The sequence below is a fragment of the Protopterus annectens genome, chromosome 15.part0, assembly GCF_019279795.1.
Source record: "Protopterus annectens isolate FY-2018-M chromosome 15.part0, PAN1.0, whole genome shotgun sequence".
Classification (NCBI taxonomy): Eukaryota; Metazoa; Chordata; order Ceratodontiformes; family Protopteridae; genus Protopterus; species Protopterus annectens.
Genome location: NC_056749.1, coordinates 694,117,871 through 694,137,870, shown reverse-complemented (window position 1 = coordinate 694,137,870; position 20,000 = coordinate 694,117,871). Strand labels below are relative to the sequence as shown.

The following is a 20,000-nucleotide window of genomic DNA, read 5'->3' as shown; positions in this document are numbered from 1 at the left end:
AGTCGAGTTTTTAACCAGATTGTTTAATGAAATTTTGAAAAGTGAGAGGATGCCTGAGAAATGGAGAAAAGTGTTTTGGTACCAATTTTTAAGAATAAGGGTGATGTGCAGAGATTTAGTAACTACAGAGGGATTAAATTTATCAGTCACAGCATGAAGTTATGGGAAAGAGTAGTGGAAGCTAGGTTAAGAAGGGACGTGATGATTAGTGATCAGCAGTATGGTTTCATGCCGGGAAAGAGCACTACAGATGTGATGTTTGCTCTGAGAGTGTTGATGGAGAAGTACAGAGAAGGTCAGAAGGAGTTGCATTGTGTTTTTGTAGACTTAGAGAAAGCATATGACAGGGTGCCTAGAGAGGAGTTGTGGTATTGTATGAGGAAGTCGGGAGTGCCAGAGAAGTATGTAAGAGTGGTATAGGATATGTAAGAGGGTAGCGTGACAGCGGTGAGGTGTGCGGTGGGAGTGACGGATGCGTTTAAAAGTGGAGGTGGGATTACATCAAGGATCAGTTCTGAGCCCTTTCTTATTTGCAATGGTGATGGACAGATTGACAGATGAGATTAGACAGGAGTCCCCGCGGACTATGATGTTTGCAGATGACATTGTGATCTGTAGGGAGAGTAGGGCACAGGTGGAGGAGACCTTGGAGAGATGGAGATATGCTCTAGAGAGAAGAGGAATGAAGGTCAGCAGGACTAAGACAGAATATATGGTGTGTGGATGACGGAGAGGATAGAAGAATGGTGAGGATGCAAGGAGTAGACGTGGCAAAGGTGGATGAGCTTAAATACTTGGGATTAATAGTTCAGAGTAATGGTGAGTGTGGAAGAGAGGTGAAGGAGAGTACAGGCAGGATGGAGTGGGTGGAGAAGAGTGTCATGAGTGATTTGTGACAGACCAGTACCAGTAAGAGTGAAAGGGAAGGTCTACAAGAGGGTAGTGAGACCAGCTATGTTATATGGGTTGGAGACGGTGGCAGTGACAAAAAGGCAGGAGTTAGAGCTGGAAGTGGCAGAGTTAAACATGTTAAGATTTGCATTGGGTGTGATGAGGGTGGACAGGATTAGGAATAAGTATATTAGAGGGTCAGCCCAGGTTGGAAGGTTTGGAGACAAAGCCAGAGAGGCAAGATTATGTTGGTTTGGACATGTGCTGTGGAGGGATGCTGAGTATATTGGGAAAAAGATGCTAAGGATGAAGCTACCAGGTAGTAGGAAAAAAGGAAGGCCTAAGATAAGGTTTAGGGATGTGGTGAAAGAGGACATGCAGGTGGTTGGTGTGACAGAGCAAGATGCAGGACAGGAAGAAATGGAAACGGATGATCCACTGTGGCAACCCCCTATGCACAGACAACACACCATATACATTTTGTATACATATAGATTAGACAGCTATATATATTTTTTATGTATATATATATATATATATATATATATATATATATATATATTAGATAGATGTATAGATATATTATTTGTACGTATGTATTTATGTAAAATAATCATTGCTGCAAAACATTGCAGCAGTGACTATTTAGCAAAAATACTGAACCTAAAAACAGCAGCAATAAAGCATGAATCCTCCAAGAAATAGGCTTGGAGCATGTAAGCCCTAAAAAATATTTTTTGCAAGGGAGCAAGCCCCAATGGACCTCCCTCATGCCCCCTACTATTTACATATATCAGCTCCAAAATAACAAAATACCAGGGAGAGGATACATTCCAATACTGATATTACAATAATCCCGTACCAGGAATGTTAATCTGGTAATCTGTTGACCTCTCTGGACGAGCATGAAAGATCTCAACTGAAAAAATGTTCAGTTAATGTAGCAGAACCAATGCCTCTCTCTGTTTTCTTGTTCTAACAGTATGGCCAGCAAAAGTGATCAAATTTGAAAGGATTGCAAATTGCTAGTTTTGTGTGTGTGGAATTGCTTTACATAGGGGATTGGAAATTTGGAAATTTGGTCTTTCCCCACTGTAGTGTGATTTTCGAGTCGATATATTTAAATTAGCAGGTGGTGTGAGATGCAGGGGGCTTACCCCCTCCCCCCCCCCAACAATTATTTTCAAGTTTTTGTTTTTTCCATTTTTTTCCTGTTCAAATACTTCAAGCACATGACGCATATTCATGCATACGTAAACACTACAGGAGCTTAAGTCCGAAGCATTCCATAGCTACATTCTCAAAGCCAGGGACTTCAGCACCTTGTTGAACATTATCAAGAATTCCCTCAATCAGCTGTGGGGAGGGAACAGGAAGGAGAGTTTAGGCTTAGAGAGTGGGAAGGCAATTTTAGGGTTAGGGAGCAGGAATTGAGTTTTAGGGTTAGGAAGCTGGTGGGGAGTTTTAAAGAGGAACAACTGGGGAATTTAGGTTTAGGGAGAAGGGTTGAGCATTAAGGTTTAAGAAGTGACTGGGGACTTTATGCTTAGGGAAGGAAAGAGTAGGTTTAGCATAAAGGAGCAAGGGACTGGGTGGAAGTTCTAAGGTTAGAGTCTAGGTTCTAGTAGGGCTAGAGAGATTCAAGTGTTGGAAGGTCTACACAGAAACTTGATATTCAGCTAATGTTAGTTTAAGCCATTGCTTTTTCAAACTAATGGCAGTGAACAGTTGTGTCATAAGGTACTAGCACACAAGCACCTGTAGGAGACCCATTATCTATAAAAATATAGAATAGTCCAGTAGATAGATATATTGATTGCTATTTTGCAAGGACGTAGAAAGAACATGAGTTTCTAGGGCACTGCATACATTCTTTCAATGATTAATATTTCAGATTTGGTTCTCAGATCAGCCGTCCAGGTCCTAGATGTACTGTGAAAGCTTCTATATATTGTATGTTGGGGTGGAAGGAGTAAGTATCCCATCATTCATGATTTTATTTATTCATTTTCACTGTGCTCCCACATTGGAATATTACTTTGAGGTGAGGCTTTATTTCACTTTTAAGCATTAATGCAATTTGAATTGTTAAATGCATACAGATAGACATTTGCAGCTATGTGTATTATACTCATTGTTTATAAGGTGGTCTGTATCAATGTGACATGAGCAAGAAAATGACTCTGACAACAAATATATAAGAAAATGTAATCTGATCTGATTGCCACTATGTCAGACGTTTTTCAAAACTGCATTAGTCAGACGTTTTTCAAAACTGCATTAGTCAGACGTTTTTCAAAACTGCATTAGTCAGACGTTTTTCAAAACTGCATTAGTCAGACGTTTTTCAAAACTGCATTAGTCAGACGTTTTTCAAAACTGCATTAGTCAGACGTTTTTCAAAACTGCATTAGTCAGACGTTTTTCAAAACTGCATTAGTCAGACGTTTTTCAAAACTGCATTAGTCAGACGTTTTTCAAAACTGCATTAGTCAGACGTTTTCAAAACTGCTTTAGTCGGCCGTTTTTCAAACCTGCTTTAGTCGGCCGTTTTTCAAAACTGCATTAGTCAGGCGTTTTTCAAAACTGCATTAGTCAGACGTTTTTCAAAACTGCATTAGTCAGACGTTTTTCAAAACTGCATTAGTCAGACGTTTTTCAAAACTGCATTAGTCAGACGTTTTTCAAAACTGCATTAGTCAGGCGTTTTTCAAAACTGCATTAGTCAGACGTTTTTCAAAACTGCATTAGTCAGACGTTTTTCAAAACTGCATTAGTCAGACGTTTTTCAAAACTGCATTAGTCAGACGTTTTTCAAAACTGCATTAGTCAGACGTTTTTCAAAACTGCATTAGTCAGACGTTTTTCAAAACTGCATTAGTCAGACGCCTTTCAAAACTGCATTAGTCAGATGCCTTTCAAAACTGCATTAGTCAGATGCCTTTCAAAACTGCATTAGTCAGATGCCTTTCAGTTTAATATTTGTATGAATTTATACTGCTTATTATGAAACCTTAATCCACGTTTTAAATTATTCTCTTCCAGGTATTCCTGCTGCTATTGTTGCTATTGTCCTTGCAATCAATAAAGACTTTTATGGAACGCCAAGTCCATCTGATGGAGTTACAGACTTGTGAGTGCATCCACCATATAATTTAAGGGCATGAGTATTTCTGCACTGAATGGAAGTTAATCTGATCTTAGTTTTACAATTATATATTTATCTTTCTTGTACAATTGTTGGGATAATCCATATTTAATCATAACTGTGCTTAGAAAGAATAAAGGTTTCTGATGGTCATTTCTTTTTGTATTTCTTCACTTAGTTGCTGGATTACGAATGAAGTCGTCTTCTACGTCACAGTGGTGACATATTTCACCATTATATTCCTCATGAACCTGGCAATGTTCATTGTTGTCTTGATCCAAATTAATCGTATGACAAAGAAACAGCATAACTGGAAAGCAGGACTTTTTCATGACCTAAAGAGCACTGCAACCCTTACATTCTTACTTGGACTAACATGGGGGTTCGCCTTCTTTGCTTGGGACCCTGTGAAAATCCCATTCCTATATCTTTTCTCCATTACAAATTCTCTTCAAGGTAATTACTTAACATTGTTGTATTAATTTGTTTCTTATCTGTGAAAAGAGAAACACTCTTAGTAAAATTGTCTAAACTTAAGTCTAAGTCATATATTATAATGAAGCTCAAGCTTAATGCCAAGAAATGTATAGTTATCCCCCTTTGGTAAAAAAACATGTACCCATGAATTACCACATTGGTGGCAGTACACTAAACACCGAAAGTGTGATGAGAGACTTAGGGACACAGGTGGACAGTGGTCTCACCTTCAATAACCACATCGCCACAACAGTCAGGAAATCCTATGTGGCACACCTCATCACCAAGGGCTTTTCATCCAGAAATAGGAAGTCGTTATCCCTCTGTATTCATCCCTCATTAGACCCATTATACAGTACAATGCCCTGTTTGGCATGTACCTCACAAGAAATTTGCAACAGGTGGAAAGCCCACAGAAATACCTCACTAAAAGAATCACAGGCCTGAAGCAGATGCCCTATACTGACCGTCTAAACAAACTCCAGCTATACTCTGTGCATATCATCTACTCATATCATCTACTCAGAGGCAATCTCTGCTTAACATACAAGGCTATGTCAAACCCTGAGCTGTTGGACATGCTTCACTTAAAGAAATCCCAAGCCCTCAGAGCCACACACTAAAGGGATCTAAACCTGGTCATCACAATGAACAAAACATACTGGAGGGATAGGTTCCTGACCCAGAGACTCTCCATACAGGTCAAGCAGAGAGCCTCCTTGGCCCTCTTCAAAAGGGGCTTTGACGATTGGATGGGGATCACGTCAGTTGTCCTGCTAGATAGGGGTCCAGGGAAGTAAATATTGTGGGAAAAAATATCCAGGGAAATGTTATGGCTAGGTTTGTATAGGCCCTAGGGCCGATAGCCTAGTACCAAGCTATGAATGTACGATAGCTGCCCTTCTTTCAATACTACATGGTGGGTCAGCAGTACTGATCTACATGGTCAAGCAATTTCTAGAATCCCCTGGCCATCTAGATGCCTTCCTGAAGATAGTTTTGGTGAATAAGCATACACTTTTCCCTGGAATGCCTCATCAGCATTCAGTAAAGCTACAGGGGCCAGTTGTATGTGGTGCTGCATGCCTTGATGCTAGAGTACTGTGTGGGATCACGTTAAAGTACTTGCTGGATCTGGAAAAGGTACCACAGCATGTACATGAAGTAGGTACATCAAAGTACAATAATGAATCACAGCATCTATGTATTTTTAAATTATTTTTCTTGAAAATAATTTTATAACTGTCTGGCAATGTAACAGGTATGTTTGGAGATTTACAATATTTAAATATTTTAATTTGAACCTTTTTCCAGTTTTTAAAATGTCTAGCTTCTTTCTCCATTGTATACCTTTTCCACTCTTCATGCCCATGAACTATCTGGCTCACCATGGTAGAATAATCTCATTTGTTCCCCCCTCCAGCAAGCTCCAATTGTAGCTCAGCCATGGGAAGTGAATTGAGGCTTCCCCATCCTACAGATACTCGTATAACAACTCTTAAGATAATAACAGACATCTCCTTGAAAATAACTTCCGGCAAAGTCTTTTTAATGGGTCTATAGTAAAATTGTGAAGAGGTGTTGCATTGAATGCCTCTGACATAAAGAGCTAAGTCTGAAAAAAGCGAAGGCTCAGGACAGAGTTTATTTTTCACAGGGGAAAAAAATGCTTAGCCTGAGCCATAGTATTGCCATTTACCCCACTGTAGTGCGATCTCAAGAGTTGGTATATTTATTGGGAGGGGCACGGCCCCCCCCCCACATAGGTTTTAAATAGTGTGTGTTTGGTACTTGCAATTTCTTTCCCAGGGAAAGAAATTGGCATTTTGAACGCTCGCGGTTTAGTGCATTCAAGGTTTATGTGCATTCAATGTTTGTGCGTCGGTGAAGAGGCATTCGATGTAATGCCACTACGCAATTTTAATACAGACCCCTGTTTAATAACTTGTTAAAATATTGGATATAGTTATATAATACCTACATTTATTAATATATCAGTGTTGAAGTCCAACCAGGCATACCCTGGAAAAGACCAAAACAAGTTTCAGAAAAGTTATTTTGGTAAACTGTTAATATAGATGGCCCATTTATAAAGTTTGTTGTTAATATAACCATATGAAAGTGGAAGTTTAACTGGGCATTTTGTGTCTTTCTGGCATGGATTATCAGTCAAAATGCACACGATTATGTAATGTATCACTATTACTACATTTCCTTTAGACATCAGATCTCTATTTAAATTTTACATGATCATTTATAAATAGAACTAAAATCATAGACTATATAGTGGCACATAGACGGCCTATATCTGGACCTAGACAAATAATAAACATATCAATTTAAGTAGAATTTGCAGATTACTCAAAGAAAAATGGACAGTAGATTAGCCAAATGGCCCTTTTCCTCTGTCTTAATACAATACATTTTTCTATTTTCTAAATCAGCCAATGAATTATTTAATTTAAAAACAGAACCTGCATGCTGTAGTAGTAAGCTGTTGCTGATGAAAGTGGTGGCAGCCCCCAGTTCTTCTTCTGTACTCACAGGTATACACAACCCCTCACACACATCCCACACGCCCCTATGTCTCCCCCACCACATACACACAAACCACCAGTCCCCATACCTGCTCCCACCGTTCCAGCCTTCCCATTGTTTCCATCATCCCTGTAATAGTTGAAGTGTCATTATGGCACCTATCAAAAATGTCCTAGTGATCTACTGAATTCCCTCACCCAAATACCTGTACTGCTGTTGGTGGAGTTACATTAAGTACAATTCCTGGCCCTGGTGGTCTAGTGGTTTCCACCATCCCTTGATCCCTGGTGTGCTATTAATGGTGTTATGGCACTTGATTTCAGTATTCCCTGTTGCCTAGTAGATCCACCACCCCCAGTCTATGTACTGCCATTAGTGTTATTATGGCACTTTAACTGTAATTTCTGGTGGTCTACTGGTTTCCTCCATTCCTGATCCCTGCATCATGTTCATGATAGGACGCTGACCATAGCCTGTTTGCCATGTTCAGTACCACAACATGGTGGTGACAGTAGTGCTTATCTTCATAGGAGTATGTGAACACCACAGTAAAGTTGTCAGGCTGCTGCTACAAACACCACAAAGCCGAATACTTCTTAGCGGTTTCTTTCACTTTTAATATAAAACGTGAACTTCATCAGAAAAACGGGAACTCTCCCATGTTCCCGTTTTATACAAACTTCACAGGAAATGATGCAACAAACTACTTCTTTAAAATAACATTTAAATATCATTTCATAAGATTTCTTAAATACTAATCACTCAATGAGTGTATATTTTATATTATTTCTAAATGACATAACATATAATATACTTGTTTGTAAAAAAATCTAATATACATATTAATAAAATTGATAACCAAATACAAATGTTCTAGCTTGGATGGAACTTGCTCAAATATATATATATATATATATATATATATATATATATATATATATATATATATATATATATATATATATATATATAAATAAAATACATTTATATATACATTATATGATTACAAATCTACACACATAAAATGAATTTGGTAAGGTCTAAAATGACCATCCCTCAGTCATGGTGTAAAATATAGTATGTGTATATTGTATTGTGTATTTTTATATTTGGTATCTGTATTCCAATCACTGAGTTACAGTGTTTAAAATCAGTCAATACCATTAACCTTATATAAAACTAAATGTTGCAAATGAATTATGAATCATGACACAATTCATCATGAAATAAAAATTATTACACAACGAATTATCTTACAAATGCAAACTTAATACAAAAATAACACTCATGTCAACTGTAAATATGAAAATACCTAATAAAACTAATCTATTTGTTTACTAAAAAACACTTGATGTTAACCATTTCATTTAGACCTGGGGATATATCAGCCCCTAATATTAACTGCCATATTGTTTCCTTTTGTTCTAGTCTATTATTGACATCTCCTTTTAACAAACCTTTTTCTACCCAATCCAATACAAAAAAATTCAAATTTTTTGAAATTTACACATGATTGTGCATGTTTTGCCAAAGAATTATTACCATCTTTATTTTTAATTGCCAAATTGTGTTCATAAATTCTACGTTTCAATACTCTAGTGGTTTTACCAATATAATAACTGTTGCACGTCACGCAAGATGCAATATACACCACGTGATCACTATTACAGTTAAAATACTTATTTGCCCAAATGGTTTTGTTTAAATGTTTTATAGTTACAAAGGAGGTATTACTGGTGTACCGACATTGTCTGCAGTCCTTACAGCAGAATGTTCCTTTCTTGTTGCTTACCTCTCTTGCATTACTATCTTTGTTATTCATTTTATATGTGTGTAGATTTATAATCATATAATGTATATATAAATGTATTTTATATATATATATATATATATATATATATATATATATATATATATATATATATATATATATATATTTGAGCAAGTTCCATCCAAGCTAGAACATTTGTATTTGGTTATCAATTTTATTAATAAGTATATTAGATTTTTTACAAACAAGTATATTATATGTTATGTCATTTAGAAATAATATAAAATATATACTCATTGAGTGATTAGTATTTAAGAAATCTTATGAAATGATATTTAAATGTTATTTTAAAGAAGTACTTTGTTACATCATTTCCTGTGAAGTTTGTATAAAACGGGAACATGGGAGAGTTCCCGTTTTTCTGATGAAGTTCACGTTTTATATTAAAAGCGAAAGAAAGCGCTAAGAAGTATTCGGCTTTGTGGTGTTTGTAGCAGCAGCCTGACAACTTTACTGTGGTGTTCACATATTTCTTTTGTTTCGGCTAGTCCGAGTTTCGTTTATTTTTTTGAGTTTTCCAACAGTTCGGTTGGGTGATTGTTTGTAACGGATGGCCACGGAACCACTCTCCCAAGATATCCTATTGGAGTTATCCATTCACCCTACGCCAGGTTCGGACGGAGCTGATGGAGCCATGATGCGCAAGCAGTCCAAGGAGCCTGAACAGGAATTAATCGACACCATTACCAACATTGTTATAAATTGCTTGAAAGGTGAAGCAAATATTACAACAAAAAAGCAATTGGTGGAGTCGGGATCAATTGCTTTACAAGGTAACTCTAAACTTGTTACGCCAGCTGTTAATAATACCATGAACAGCGACGTTTTACTGACAGACATTACAGAGAACGGAAACAAAAGTAAATTCACGGGCAATGTATGGGGTTACGTGTGCTCCGACATAGACAATCCATTCAAGGATATTCGTGAAGTGCCAGTCTTTAAAGCCATAAATAATGAGGACAATAACATACAAGCATGCAAAAAATCTATTTTTACTTTAGAGAAAATGGTTATTAAGCATGCTACTTTACGTTTAGAGATACAATATTTAACAGAGTGTATCTCACGTAACACAGTGCCTCAGGGTTTGAGAACAGCCAAGTTCCCAAACTGTGTCACCCCAGGAGACTAACTTTGTACTACGTTAACGAGGCGGGAATAGCTATGATGCGCATTTTAGTACAGCACTACGAAAATGAACTGAATGAATTAATGGAAGAAATTAAGGTTATAGATGAGAACATTAAACAGTACAGTTGTTTTTCACAATTTTTGCCTTTGTATAACAGTATAGAGGCAAAAACTGATAGACAAAGGGCTACAGTGATTTTAAAAAAGCAGAATAAAATGCGAAGAGACATTTATGCATATAGTACTAATGAAGCTTATATTAGCACTTTTGGTCAAGAGAAAAGTGTAAATACCAACAATAAAAATGATGGGGAAGTCAATTTGACTTCTACACATTCCAGGTCCGAAGATGAAAGAGAAACTTCGAATGATAATTGTTTACTTTCAAATTCTACTACAGGCACTAGTGTTACTGTTACAGAGGCCAAAAATGTTGAAAATAACCAAGTTAAAAGAAATACCAATGATACAAGCAATACTGCTTCTACTAGCTTTGCGGAGGTTGTCAGTACTAATAATAAACAAAAAATTGCTTCTTTTCGGGTGGACGGGGTACAACCCAAGAGGACTACCAAGTGGTACAATTCCACACAATACAAAGGCAAATACAAAGGGAAGAACAAACACAAGTGGTGATGACTGTTCCGGAAAATAATGACTATTCTTTGTCTATTGTAAATCTAAGTGACATTTACCTTTCTGAATCATGTTGTAAGGTTTTGGAAAAAGGTTTTAACTTCATCCCATCAAATAAGGTACAAATTGGTAAATTGTTGGTGGAATTTAGATTATTCCTGCGTAAGTTAAATTTGAAATATATTATGCAGGATGTTGATATAGCCTATTCCACCCAAGATAGAACACTAAGAAAACCTAGTGTTTATAACCCCCCATTAGTGAATACACTTCAAGTGTTCCAAAAGATGTGTGAAAGAGAATTTAGACAGATCATGAAAATGGATGTGCAAGATAATTTGACACATTTGGAATGTGAAGCTTTGGAAAATTTGTCCAAATCTCAAAATATAAGGGTTATGAAAGCAGATAAGGGGGGAAAATTGTGGTGATGAATACAGATGATTACAACAAGGCTATCCACTTACTGTTGAATGACGCAAATAACTATAGTAAGGTTAGTCTGAATTTCATCCTAAGCTGTTATAGAAAAGTTAGTACTTCTCTTTTTGACATGTTTTGTCAAGAAGAATTGAATAAGGATGATTATGATTTTATGTTAATAGAACAACCAAAAATGGGTAATTTTTTTGGAATACCCAAACTGCAATATGGTACAAAAGACTTAACATTTCGACCCATAGTATCAGCAAAAAGTTCAAAAACAGAAAATATTTCTATTTGGCTTGATAACATTCTAAATTTAATAGCACAAAAAGCAGAATACTTTTTGAAAGATTCGTGGCATTTGTTAGAAATACTAGCCAAACAAAATTTAGTACAAGATCAAGTTCATTTTGCTACTTTGGATGTCAAAAGTCTATACACATCAATTGATCAAGAGGAAGGTGTAGAAAGTATGAGGACATATTTGGCATCTCATACATCTCTCAGTGGTTCTAAGATAAATACTATATGTTCCTTAATGGAAATAGTATTAGATAATAACTTTTTCACATTTAACAAAACACACTATAAACAGACATCTGGGGTGGCGATGGGTGCTAGAGTTGCACCAGCATTTGCTAATATAGTCATGTCCAGTTGGGAACAGGAACATCTTAAAAAGCATCCATACTTCAATAAAGCCCTACTCTATGTAAGATACATAGATGATTTGTTTTTTGTTTGGGTGGGTGAAAAAGCTGAATTTGAACATATGGTGGAAGATCTAAATAAAACAACAGGTTTCCTACACTTTAAAATAAGTGGTTATGGTAAAGAGATCAATTTTTTGGACATCACATTATACTTTGATATTGAAAATAGTAATTTACAAAGTAGAATATTTAGAAAACCTTGTTTTACAAACCAGTATCTTCACAAAGACAGTTTGCACCCCTCACACATGAAGAAAAATGTTATAAAAAGGGCAAATGATAAGGTTAAGTAGGTTAACATCAGAAGATGATGTGTATTCAGAAGAACTATTGCAGTTGAAAAATTTATTTAGAGAGAGAGGTTACAAAAATAATTGGTTAAAAGGTTTAGAAAGAGAAGTTCATTTACTAAGAAAGGGAGTAGCAAAACCTATTTTGTCTGCCAACATGACTGACATTATTGTTAGAAATAACTCGCATGATATCGATACAGAAGAAATATATGAGTTTAATATTGCTTTTCCTTTACCTATAACCAACGAGTTATTAGACAGAGAAATTGTAGAAAAAAATGGAGGATTATCTTGGGAAATAAAGACTTGATGTTATGTCTAGGTATTAGACCCAAGTTTACTTATAAGAATGTAACCAACATAAGATATATATTAGAACACATGTCTAATAACAAAGATAGTAATGCAAGAGAGGTAAGCAACAAGAAAGGAACATTCTGCTGTAAGGACTGCAGACAATGTCGGTACACCAGTAATACCTCCTTTGTAACTATAAAACATTTAAACAAAACCATTTGGGCAAATAAGTATTTTAACTGTAATAGTGATCACGTGGTGTATATTGCATCTTGCGTGACGTGCGACAGTTATTATATTGGTAAAACCACTAGAGTATTGAAACGTAGAATTTATGAACACAATTTGGCAATTAAAAATAAAGATGGTAATAATTCTTTGGCAAAACATGCACAATCATGTGTAAATTTCAAAAAATTTGAATTTTTTGTATTGGATTGGGTAGAAAAAGGTTTGTTAAAAGGAGATGTCAATAATAGACTAGAACAAAAGGAAACAATATGGCAGTTAATATTAGGGGCTGATATGTCCCCAGGTCTAAATGAAATGGTTAACATCAAGTGTTTTTTAGTAAACAAATAGATTAGTTTTATTAGGTATTTTCATATTTACAGTTGACATGAGTGTTATTTTTGTATAAAGTTTGCATTTGTAAGATAATTCGTTGTGTAATAATTTTTATTTCATGATGAATTGTGTCATGATTCATAATTCATTTGCAACATTTAGTTTTATATAAGGTTAATGGTATTGATTGATTTTAAACACTGTAACTCAGTGATTGGAATACAGATACCAAATATAAAAATACACAATACAATATATACATACTATATTTTACACCATGACTGAGGGATGGTCATTTTAGACCTTACCAAATTCATTTTATATGTGTGTAGATTTATAATCATATAATGTATATATAAATGTATTTTATATATATATATATATATATATATATATATATATATATATATATATATATATATATGTTTGAGCAAGTTCCATCCAAGCTAGAACATTTGTATTTGGTTATCAATTTTATTAATAAGTATATTAGATTTTTTTCAAACAAGTATATTATATGTTATGTCGTTTAGAAATAATATAAAATATACACTCATTGAGTGATTAGTATGTAAGAAATCTTATGAAATGATATTTAAATGTTATTTTAAAGAAGTACTTTGTTACATCATTTCCTGTGAAGTTTGTATAAAACGGGAACATGGGAGAGTACCCGTTTTTCTGATGAAGTTCACGTTTTATATTAAAAGTGAAAGAAAGCGCTAAGAAGTATTCGGCTTTGTGGTGTTTGTAGCAGCAGCCCGACAACTTTACTGTGGTGTTCACATATTTCTTTTGTTTCGGCTAGTCCGAGTTTCGTTTATTTTTTGTATCTTCATAGGAGAGCAATTTCTTGAATCACATGGCCATATAGATGCCTTCCTGGAGGTGGTTCTGGTGAATTAACATATGCCTTCCCTGGAATGCCTTATTAGCATAGAGGACTGTGTGGTACCATGTTAGGCTGGTTGCTGGATAAGAAAAATGTACCACAACATGTAAATGGAGATGTACACAGCGCGGTACCTTAATAAATCCGAACATCTATGTAATTTTCAATTAGTTTTTTTTTTAAATAATTTGTAACATCTTTGTTTGGATGTTTTAATTTGTAACGGACAATGTAACATCTATGTTTGGATATTTACAATTTTTTTTAATGTTTTAATTTGTAACTATCTGACAATGTAACATCTATGTTTGGAGATTTACAATTGTTTTAATGTTTTAATTTGTAACTATCTGACAATGTAACATCTATGTTTGGAGATTTACAAGTTTTTAATGTTTTAATCTTTTTTCACTTATGTTAACATGAATAGCAATTTGCTCATATCTGTTTCAGATGACTGACGAAAATAGTAAGAAAAATCTAATTCAAGCAAATCTTCCTCCACTAATATCCTTTCTAGAGCCATTAATAATGTAATTTCTAAAAGCATCCGTTTCTTCTGCATCTAACTCCGTTATATTTGATTTAATGCTTAAAATAGATCAACTTTGGTTTTATTCAACTTTAGCTTCACATCTCTTAGACTGTTTATCCGGTTAATAACTATTTTTCACAAATTTCTGCAGAAATAACAGTTTGTGGAGAACATTGTTGGCATTTTCAAGTTGCTGCCATATCTATAAATATTTACTCAACTTTATTTGCTCCAACGTTATATATTCAAATTCTCTTTAACTTTACAGTCTTTTTTTTTGTTTTAAACACAAAGACAATATGTTGCCAAGTAATGTTTTAATGAACCATATAAGGCTTAGATGTTTACTTTGACTTGTTAAATAGCGATGGTCCTTGTATTAAACATCCTTTAAATCCTTTCAGCAAGAATTAAGCTTAACTAAATAATTATACTTTTTATAATTTATAAAAACACTTTGCCATGTTCATTCAAAAACTTAACTAAATAATTTATAATGTATCTATACTTAATAAATGCTCCTCATGCCTTTTAACAAAAGTGTAAATAGTAAAATAATTAATATAGTATACAACAAGTAATGTTAGTTTAACTTAATTTTAATCTAAAAGGATCATTATTGAGATCTGGTGTGGTGCAAACTAGAACATCAGTTGCTTTTATTTAAATGAAGGATTGTATCAGTTGTATTTTGGGTTTTAAAAACAATATTGAATAGATATTCTGAAATTGAATCTTTGAAACCTTTAGTGCCTTTTAAATTTAATACTATCTGTTCATTTTCTAAATTTCACAACTGTAGAAATTATAAGTTCTTTAGAAATTGTTGTATCTGATTTATGTAGTATACAATTAAATTCTCATCAAAAATGAACTCACCTTTAATGAAAGAACTACATACCTGGGTTCCTAATCCTGGAATAAAGCAGACATTAGCAAATGTGAGAAATGCTTTTTTTGTAATTGATAACTACCATAGAAAACATTCCACCCTTGTCAATATCTTTAAAGATAAGGCATACTACTGATGTACTCCTCAAATGTGTTATGTACCACTTCATTCTGCCAAAAGGAGAAATGTCATACATAAATTAAATCTAAAAAGTTATTTAAATAAATAATTTTGGTAGAGGGAAACATGTTTATTAATACTCAGGAATTTCAATTATCCAATTGTTTTGTGTGCATGGTTAGTCCATTTCCATTTAAAAAAAGATTCAGAGACACTAAAGATGCTCATCGTGTTTCACTGTTGCAGTCATTACTCTTGGGTTATCCTGCTGGCAGGCTACCCTCAGTCGGCCAGAATTCCAAAGTCTAGGTCCGGCGTCAGTTGCTGTCGCCTCTTCCCTGCCGTCAGTGCACCATTTTCTTCAGTCTTTCTTGCCGCGTGGTGCCCGAAGCAAAAGCAGTTCGCAAGTGCCGGTCAGCTGACTCAATTGTATTTCTTGTGGGAAGCAAATACCTCATAAGGATTTTCACTCTTACTGTATTCCTTGCCTAGGCCCTGATCACAACGTTGCTAGTTGTCGATTTTGTGCTAGATTTAACGCACTATCAAGCGTCGATTCGATTTTGCATTTCATTACTTTGGCTGAAGATTTAATTATATGCCGTCAGATCAGCCGACAATAGGAGTTTACAAAAAACACAAAGACAAGGAAAAGGATAGGCATCAGAGGTTCAAAACAGATGACGAAACCTCTAATAGGCCAGTCGCCGGTTCTCAATGAGGTGACCCTGGTGGCAGCTACCTCAGAGCCACAGGTAGCTTCCAACTCCCACGTGGAGCCGACTGGGCCTCTGGATACTCAAGGTATTGGACACTCGGAAATCATTCCTTCAGATGGGTCCGGAGCCGCTGAGCAGGCATCGACTTCTGAGGGTGTCTTCAGACCTACACAACTATATATTAAGCCATCTTCAGTTTCAAAGACAGACTAAAGCAGCACTAAAGACAAAGAAACAAGTACAGCATTCTCCTACTCAGACTTCCATGCCTAAACAACAGATGCTCAAAATGGCCGAAGACCCAATTACTTTGATCAGGGGCTCCAATACCCCTCCTGATAAGAGGCCTAGGCAAGAGACAGAGTACGATTCTTTTGATCAGGTTTCTATTTCCTCAGATTCCTCTTCTGAGCAGGATTACTTCATGCTTCCCTATAAGGATTCTGATGCTAAAGAATCCACTCCTTCAGCCTCTCCTCCTGAGGATTATTCTTTTGGGGAAACCCTTCATACCATGAGGGAACATTTCCACTGGGAGAGCCAAGATTATTCTGAATCTAAGAAAAGGCTCAGAGACTTTCTGCTACTTCCTCAGCACAGACCCCTTGCTATTCCACCTGTTCTAGACAGTGTAGATGATGTATTTTCAGAGTCCGGCCTGTCCCCAGACTCTTTACCCCCTGCACCTGCTAAGCCAGACAGATACTACAGGGTCCTGCACCTGCTAAGCCAGACGGATACTACAGCGTCCTGGATTCTCAAATTCCTGTATAAAAACCCCGCTGCTGACCCAGAAACTATATCTCATGGTCCCAAGGGGGTTAAAGCTTCCACTGCAAAAAACCCTGCCCCCTCTGATAGGGATTCCAGGGCTCTAGACAGATGGGGGAAAAAAAGTCTACACTTCTGCTACCCTGGCTGTAAGGGCTTTAAATTGTCAGTTTCATATGCTTAAATATCAGCAATACTTAATGTCACTGCTTAAACAGAAAATGTTGACAAACACAATGTTCAGAGAACAAGGAATTGTACGATTTATTGCATGCAGCTGGACAAGTGGGAAAGTACACTTTGCAATGTGGTTATGATTCACTGGAGGCCACTTGCAGGGCCGCTGTTACAGGTTATTAGAAGGCATGCTTGGTTAAAGGAACAAAATCTGCCTGATCATGTTAAAGCAAAATTATTAGATGCACCATTACAACATGATACTTTGTTTGGTACTAAAGCAGAAGAGGTGTTGAAAAAAAATGGAGGATAAAGCAAAATCCATGCAGACAGTCAAAGATTTTTTACAGGTACAGCCACCCAGGTTTAGCAGAAACTGGCCTTCTAAAAATTGGTCCTTTCCAGTGTCAGACAGACCAGAGAGAGACAGTTACAGGCATCCCAGAGGCAGATCTCAGCCCCAAGGCTCATACAGGCCTAAACAATGGGGTGCTCCTACATCCAAAAGCGGAGAAGACAAATCACAACCTTTCAGGAAACAGTCCCAATGACTTTCCTCTACCAGATCCAAGCACTTTTCTTTTAGCAGCCCCCTTAAGGGGAAAAAATAGCACTTTTCTCATCAAATTGGCAAAGGATTACCCAAGACAAATGGATCCTGAACATAGTGTCCCAAGGCTACAGGTTCCATTTTCACACTCTACCAAGGTCAAAAGGTATGCCAGACCTGCCACACAATCAATGGGCAGAGGCACAAAAACAAATTACAGCCCTCATGGATATGAGGGCCATTCAGCATGTAACCACAACAAGAGCAGAGGCAAGGATTTTACTCCAGACTTTTCCTAGTATCCAGAAAGGACAAAACCTGGAGACCAATACTGGACCTGTCTATACTAAACACGTTTCTGGAAGTTCCAAAATTCAAGATGACTCTACACCAGCTACTGCCCATGCTGGGCAAGAAGGCTTGGCTCATAACTTTGGACCTAAAAGAGGCATACCTGCATGTCCCAATCAGACAATCTTGCAGAAGATACCTCAGATTCATAGCTGGCTCAATGCATTACCAATTCTCTGCACTGCCTTTTGGCTTATCTACTGTGCCCAGGGTCTTCACAAAATGCCTAGCACCAGTAATTGCGTTTTGCAGACAAAGAGGAATTCAAATATATCCCTACTTGGACGACTGCCTAATTCAAGCAGAGAACAAAGACATTCTTCTAAAGCATCTGGCATTTGGAAAAAAATTACTAATTGGTCTAGGGTACACAGTAAACAAAAAGAAATCTAAACTAGTGCCCTCTCAAGAGATAATATTCCTGGGTGCAAGCCTAAATACAACTGCCCAGATGGCTTATCTCACGCCAGACAAAATAAAGCAACTACTTACTTCAAGAATTTGGCAACAAAAACCCACTTATCTGCAAGGAAAATCCTGCAGGCCTTGGGTTTCATGGCATCCTGCATTCTACTAATTCCATATGCCAGACTGCATATGAGGAAACTACAATGGTATCTAAAAAGTGTTCGGATAGAACATTGCCACAGCCTGGAGACAGTAGTTGCACTCCTTCCCTGCCTGCAACAGGAGTTTTGAAGGTGGGCAGAAGCCTGTCATCACAACAAGGGTCTGCCACATTCAGTTTACCCACAGCCAGACAAACACTGACAACGGATGCATCAGATTATGCCTGGGGGGCCTATTTGGCAGGAAAATGTATTCAGGGCACATGGCCTGCAAACCAGATGCATCTTCACATCAATCAAAAAGAGATGCTAGCTGTTCAAAATGCCCTGACAGCTTTCAAGGACCTGCTTCATCCAGGACAGTTACTGATAAAGACAGACAACACTATGGTCATGTGGTACATAAACCAACAGGGAGGTACACATTCCTAACCCCTCTGCAGACAAGCAATGACCTTATGGGACACAGCATTGGCTTTTCACGTTCACCTGCAAGCACAATTCCTGCCAGGAAAAACAAATACTCTGGCAGATGAACTAAGCAGAAACCTCATGGATCCCCACGAATGGAAACTGGATCCACAAGTCTTCAGCATGATAAGGAAATGGGGATGCCCAGACTTAGATCTACTTGCCTCCCCTCACAACTGCCAATTGCAGAGATTTTGCACAAGGATTCATCACAAGCAAGCATGGAAAGTGGACGCCCTATCCTTCAGCTGGAAAAATGTAACAGTATATGCCTTTCCCCCGCTGCCTCTCCTTCCCAGGGTACTCCTAAAGGTCAGACAAGAGAAGCCAAAAATTATACTGATTGCACCAGACTGGCCACGCCAGCACTGGTACCCAATCCTAAAGAGCTTGTCTCAAGGTCCAGCATGGATACTGCCTCAAACTTCTCACTTGCTGACCCAACAAAACAATCAGATCCTTCACCGCCAGCTCAGGACCTTAAATCTGGCAGCTTGGCGGATAATGTAGCCATTCAGAACACTCCTCTTTCAAAAGCTGTTATGGATGTTATCTTGGAGGCCAGGAGGCCCAGTACCAGAAAATCTTATGCAGAAAAATGGAAGAGATGCTGTGCTTGGAACCAAGAACAAAGCATTGACACAGGTGTACCAAATATCCCTCAGATTTTACAATACCTAACTGAGATGCTAAACAAAGGCCTTTCTTTCTCATCTACTAAGATTCATGCCTCTGCCATTTCAGCCCATTACAATATTTTTTCTCATCCTTTAATAAGACAGTACCTCAGAGGGCCAAAAACATTAGGCCTCCAAGGAGAGCACCAATTCCAGCCTGGGACCTCAATTATGTTTTGGAAAAACTCACACTGCCTCCTTTCGAGCCAGCATCAACAGCAGATATAAAATTCTTATCTTGGAAAACAGCTTTGCTCTTAGCAATAACCTCTGCAAGGCGAGTCTCGGAGTTACAAGCACTCATGGCTGTGGAACCTTTCATCAT

At 36.9% G+C, this 20,000-nt stretch overlaps 1 protein-coding gene across 1 annotated transcript in view; it reads left to right on the top strand.

Moving 5' to 3' along the window:
- Positions 1–20,000, top strand: part of LOC122789870 (adhesion G-protein coupled receptor G6-like) — a 189,934-nt gene that overhangs the window by 96,162 nt on the left and 73,772 nt on the right. Inside the window, exons 4-5 of the mRNA XM_044057304.1 lie at positions 3,937–4,024; positions 4,218–4,495. Of these exons, the coding sequence (XP_043913239.1) occupies positions 3,937–4,024; positions 4,218–4,495 (366 nt within the window). The remainder of the gene's footprint in view (positions 1–3,936; positions 4,025–4,217; positions 4,496–20,000) is intronic.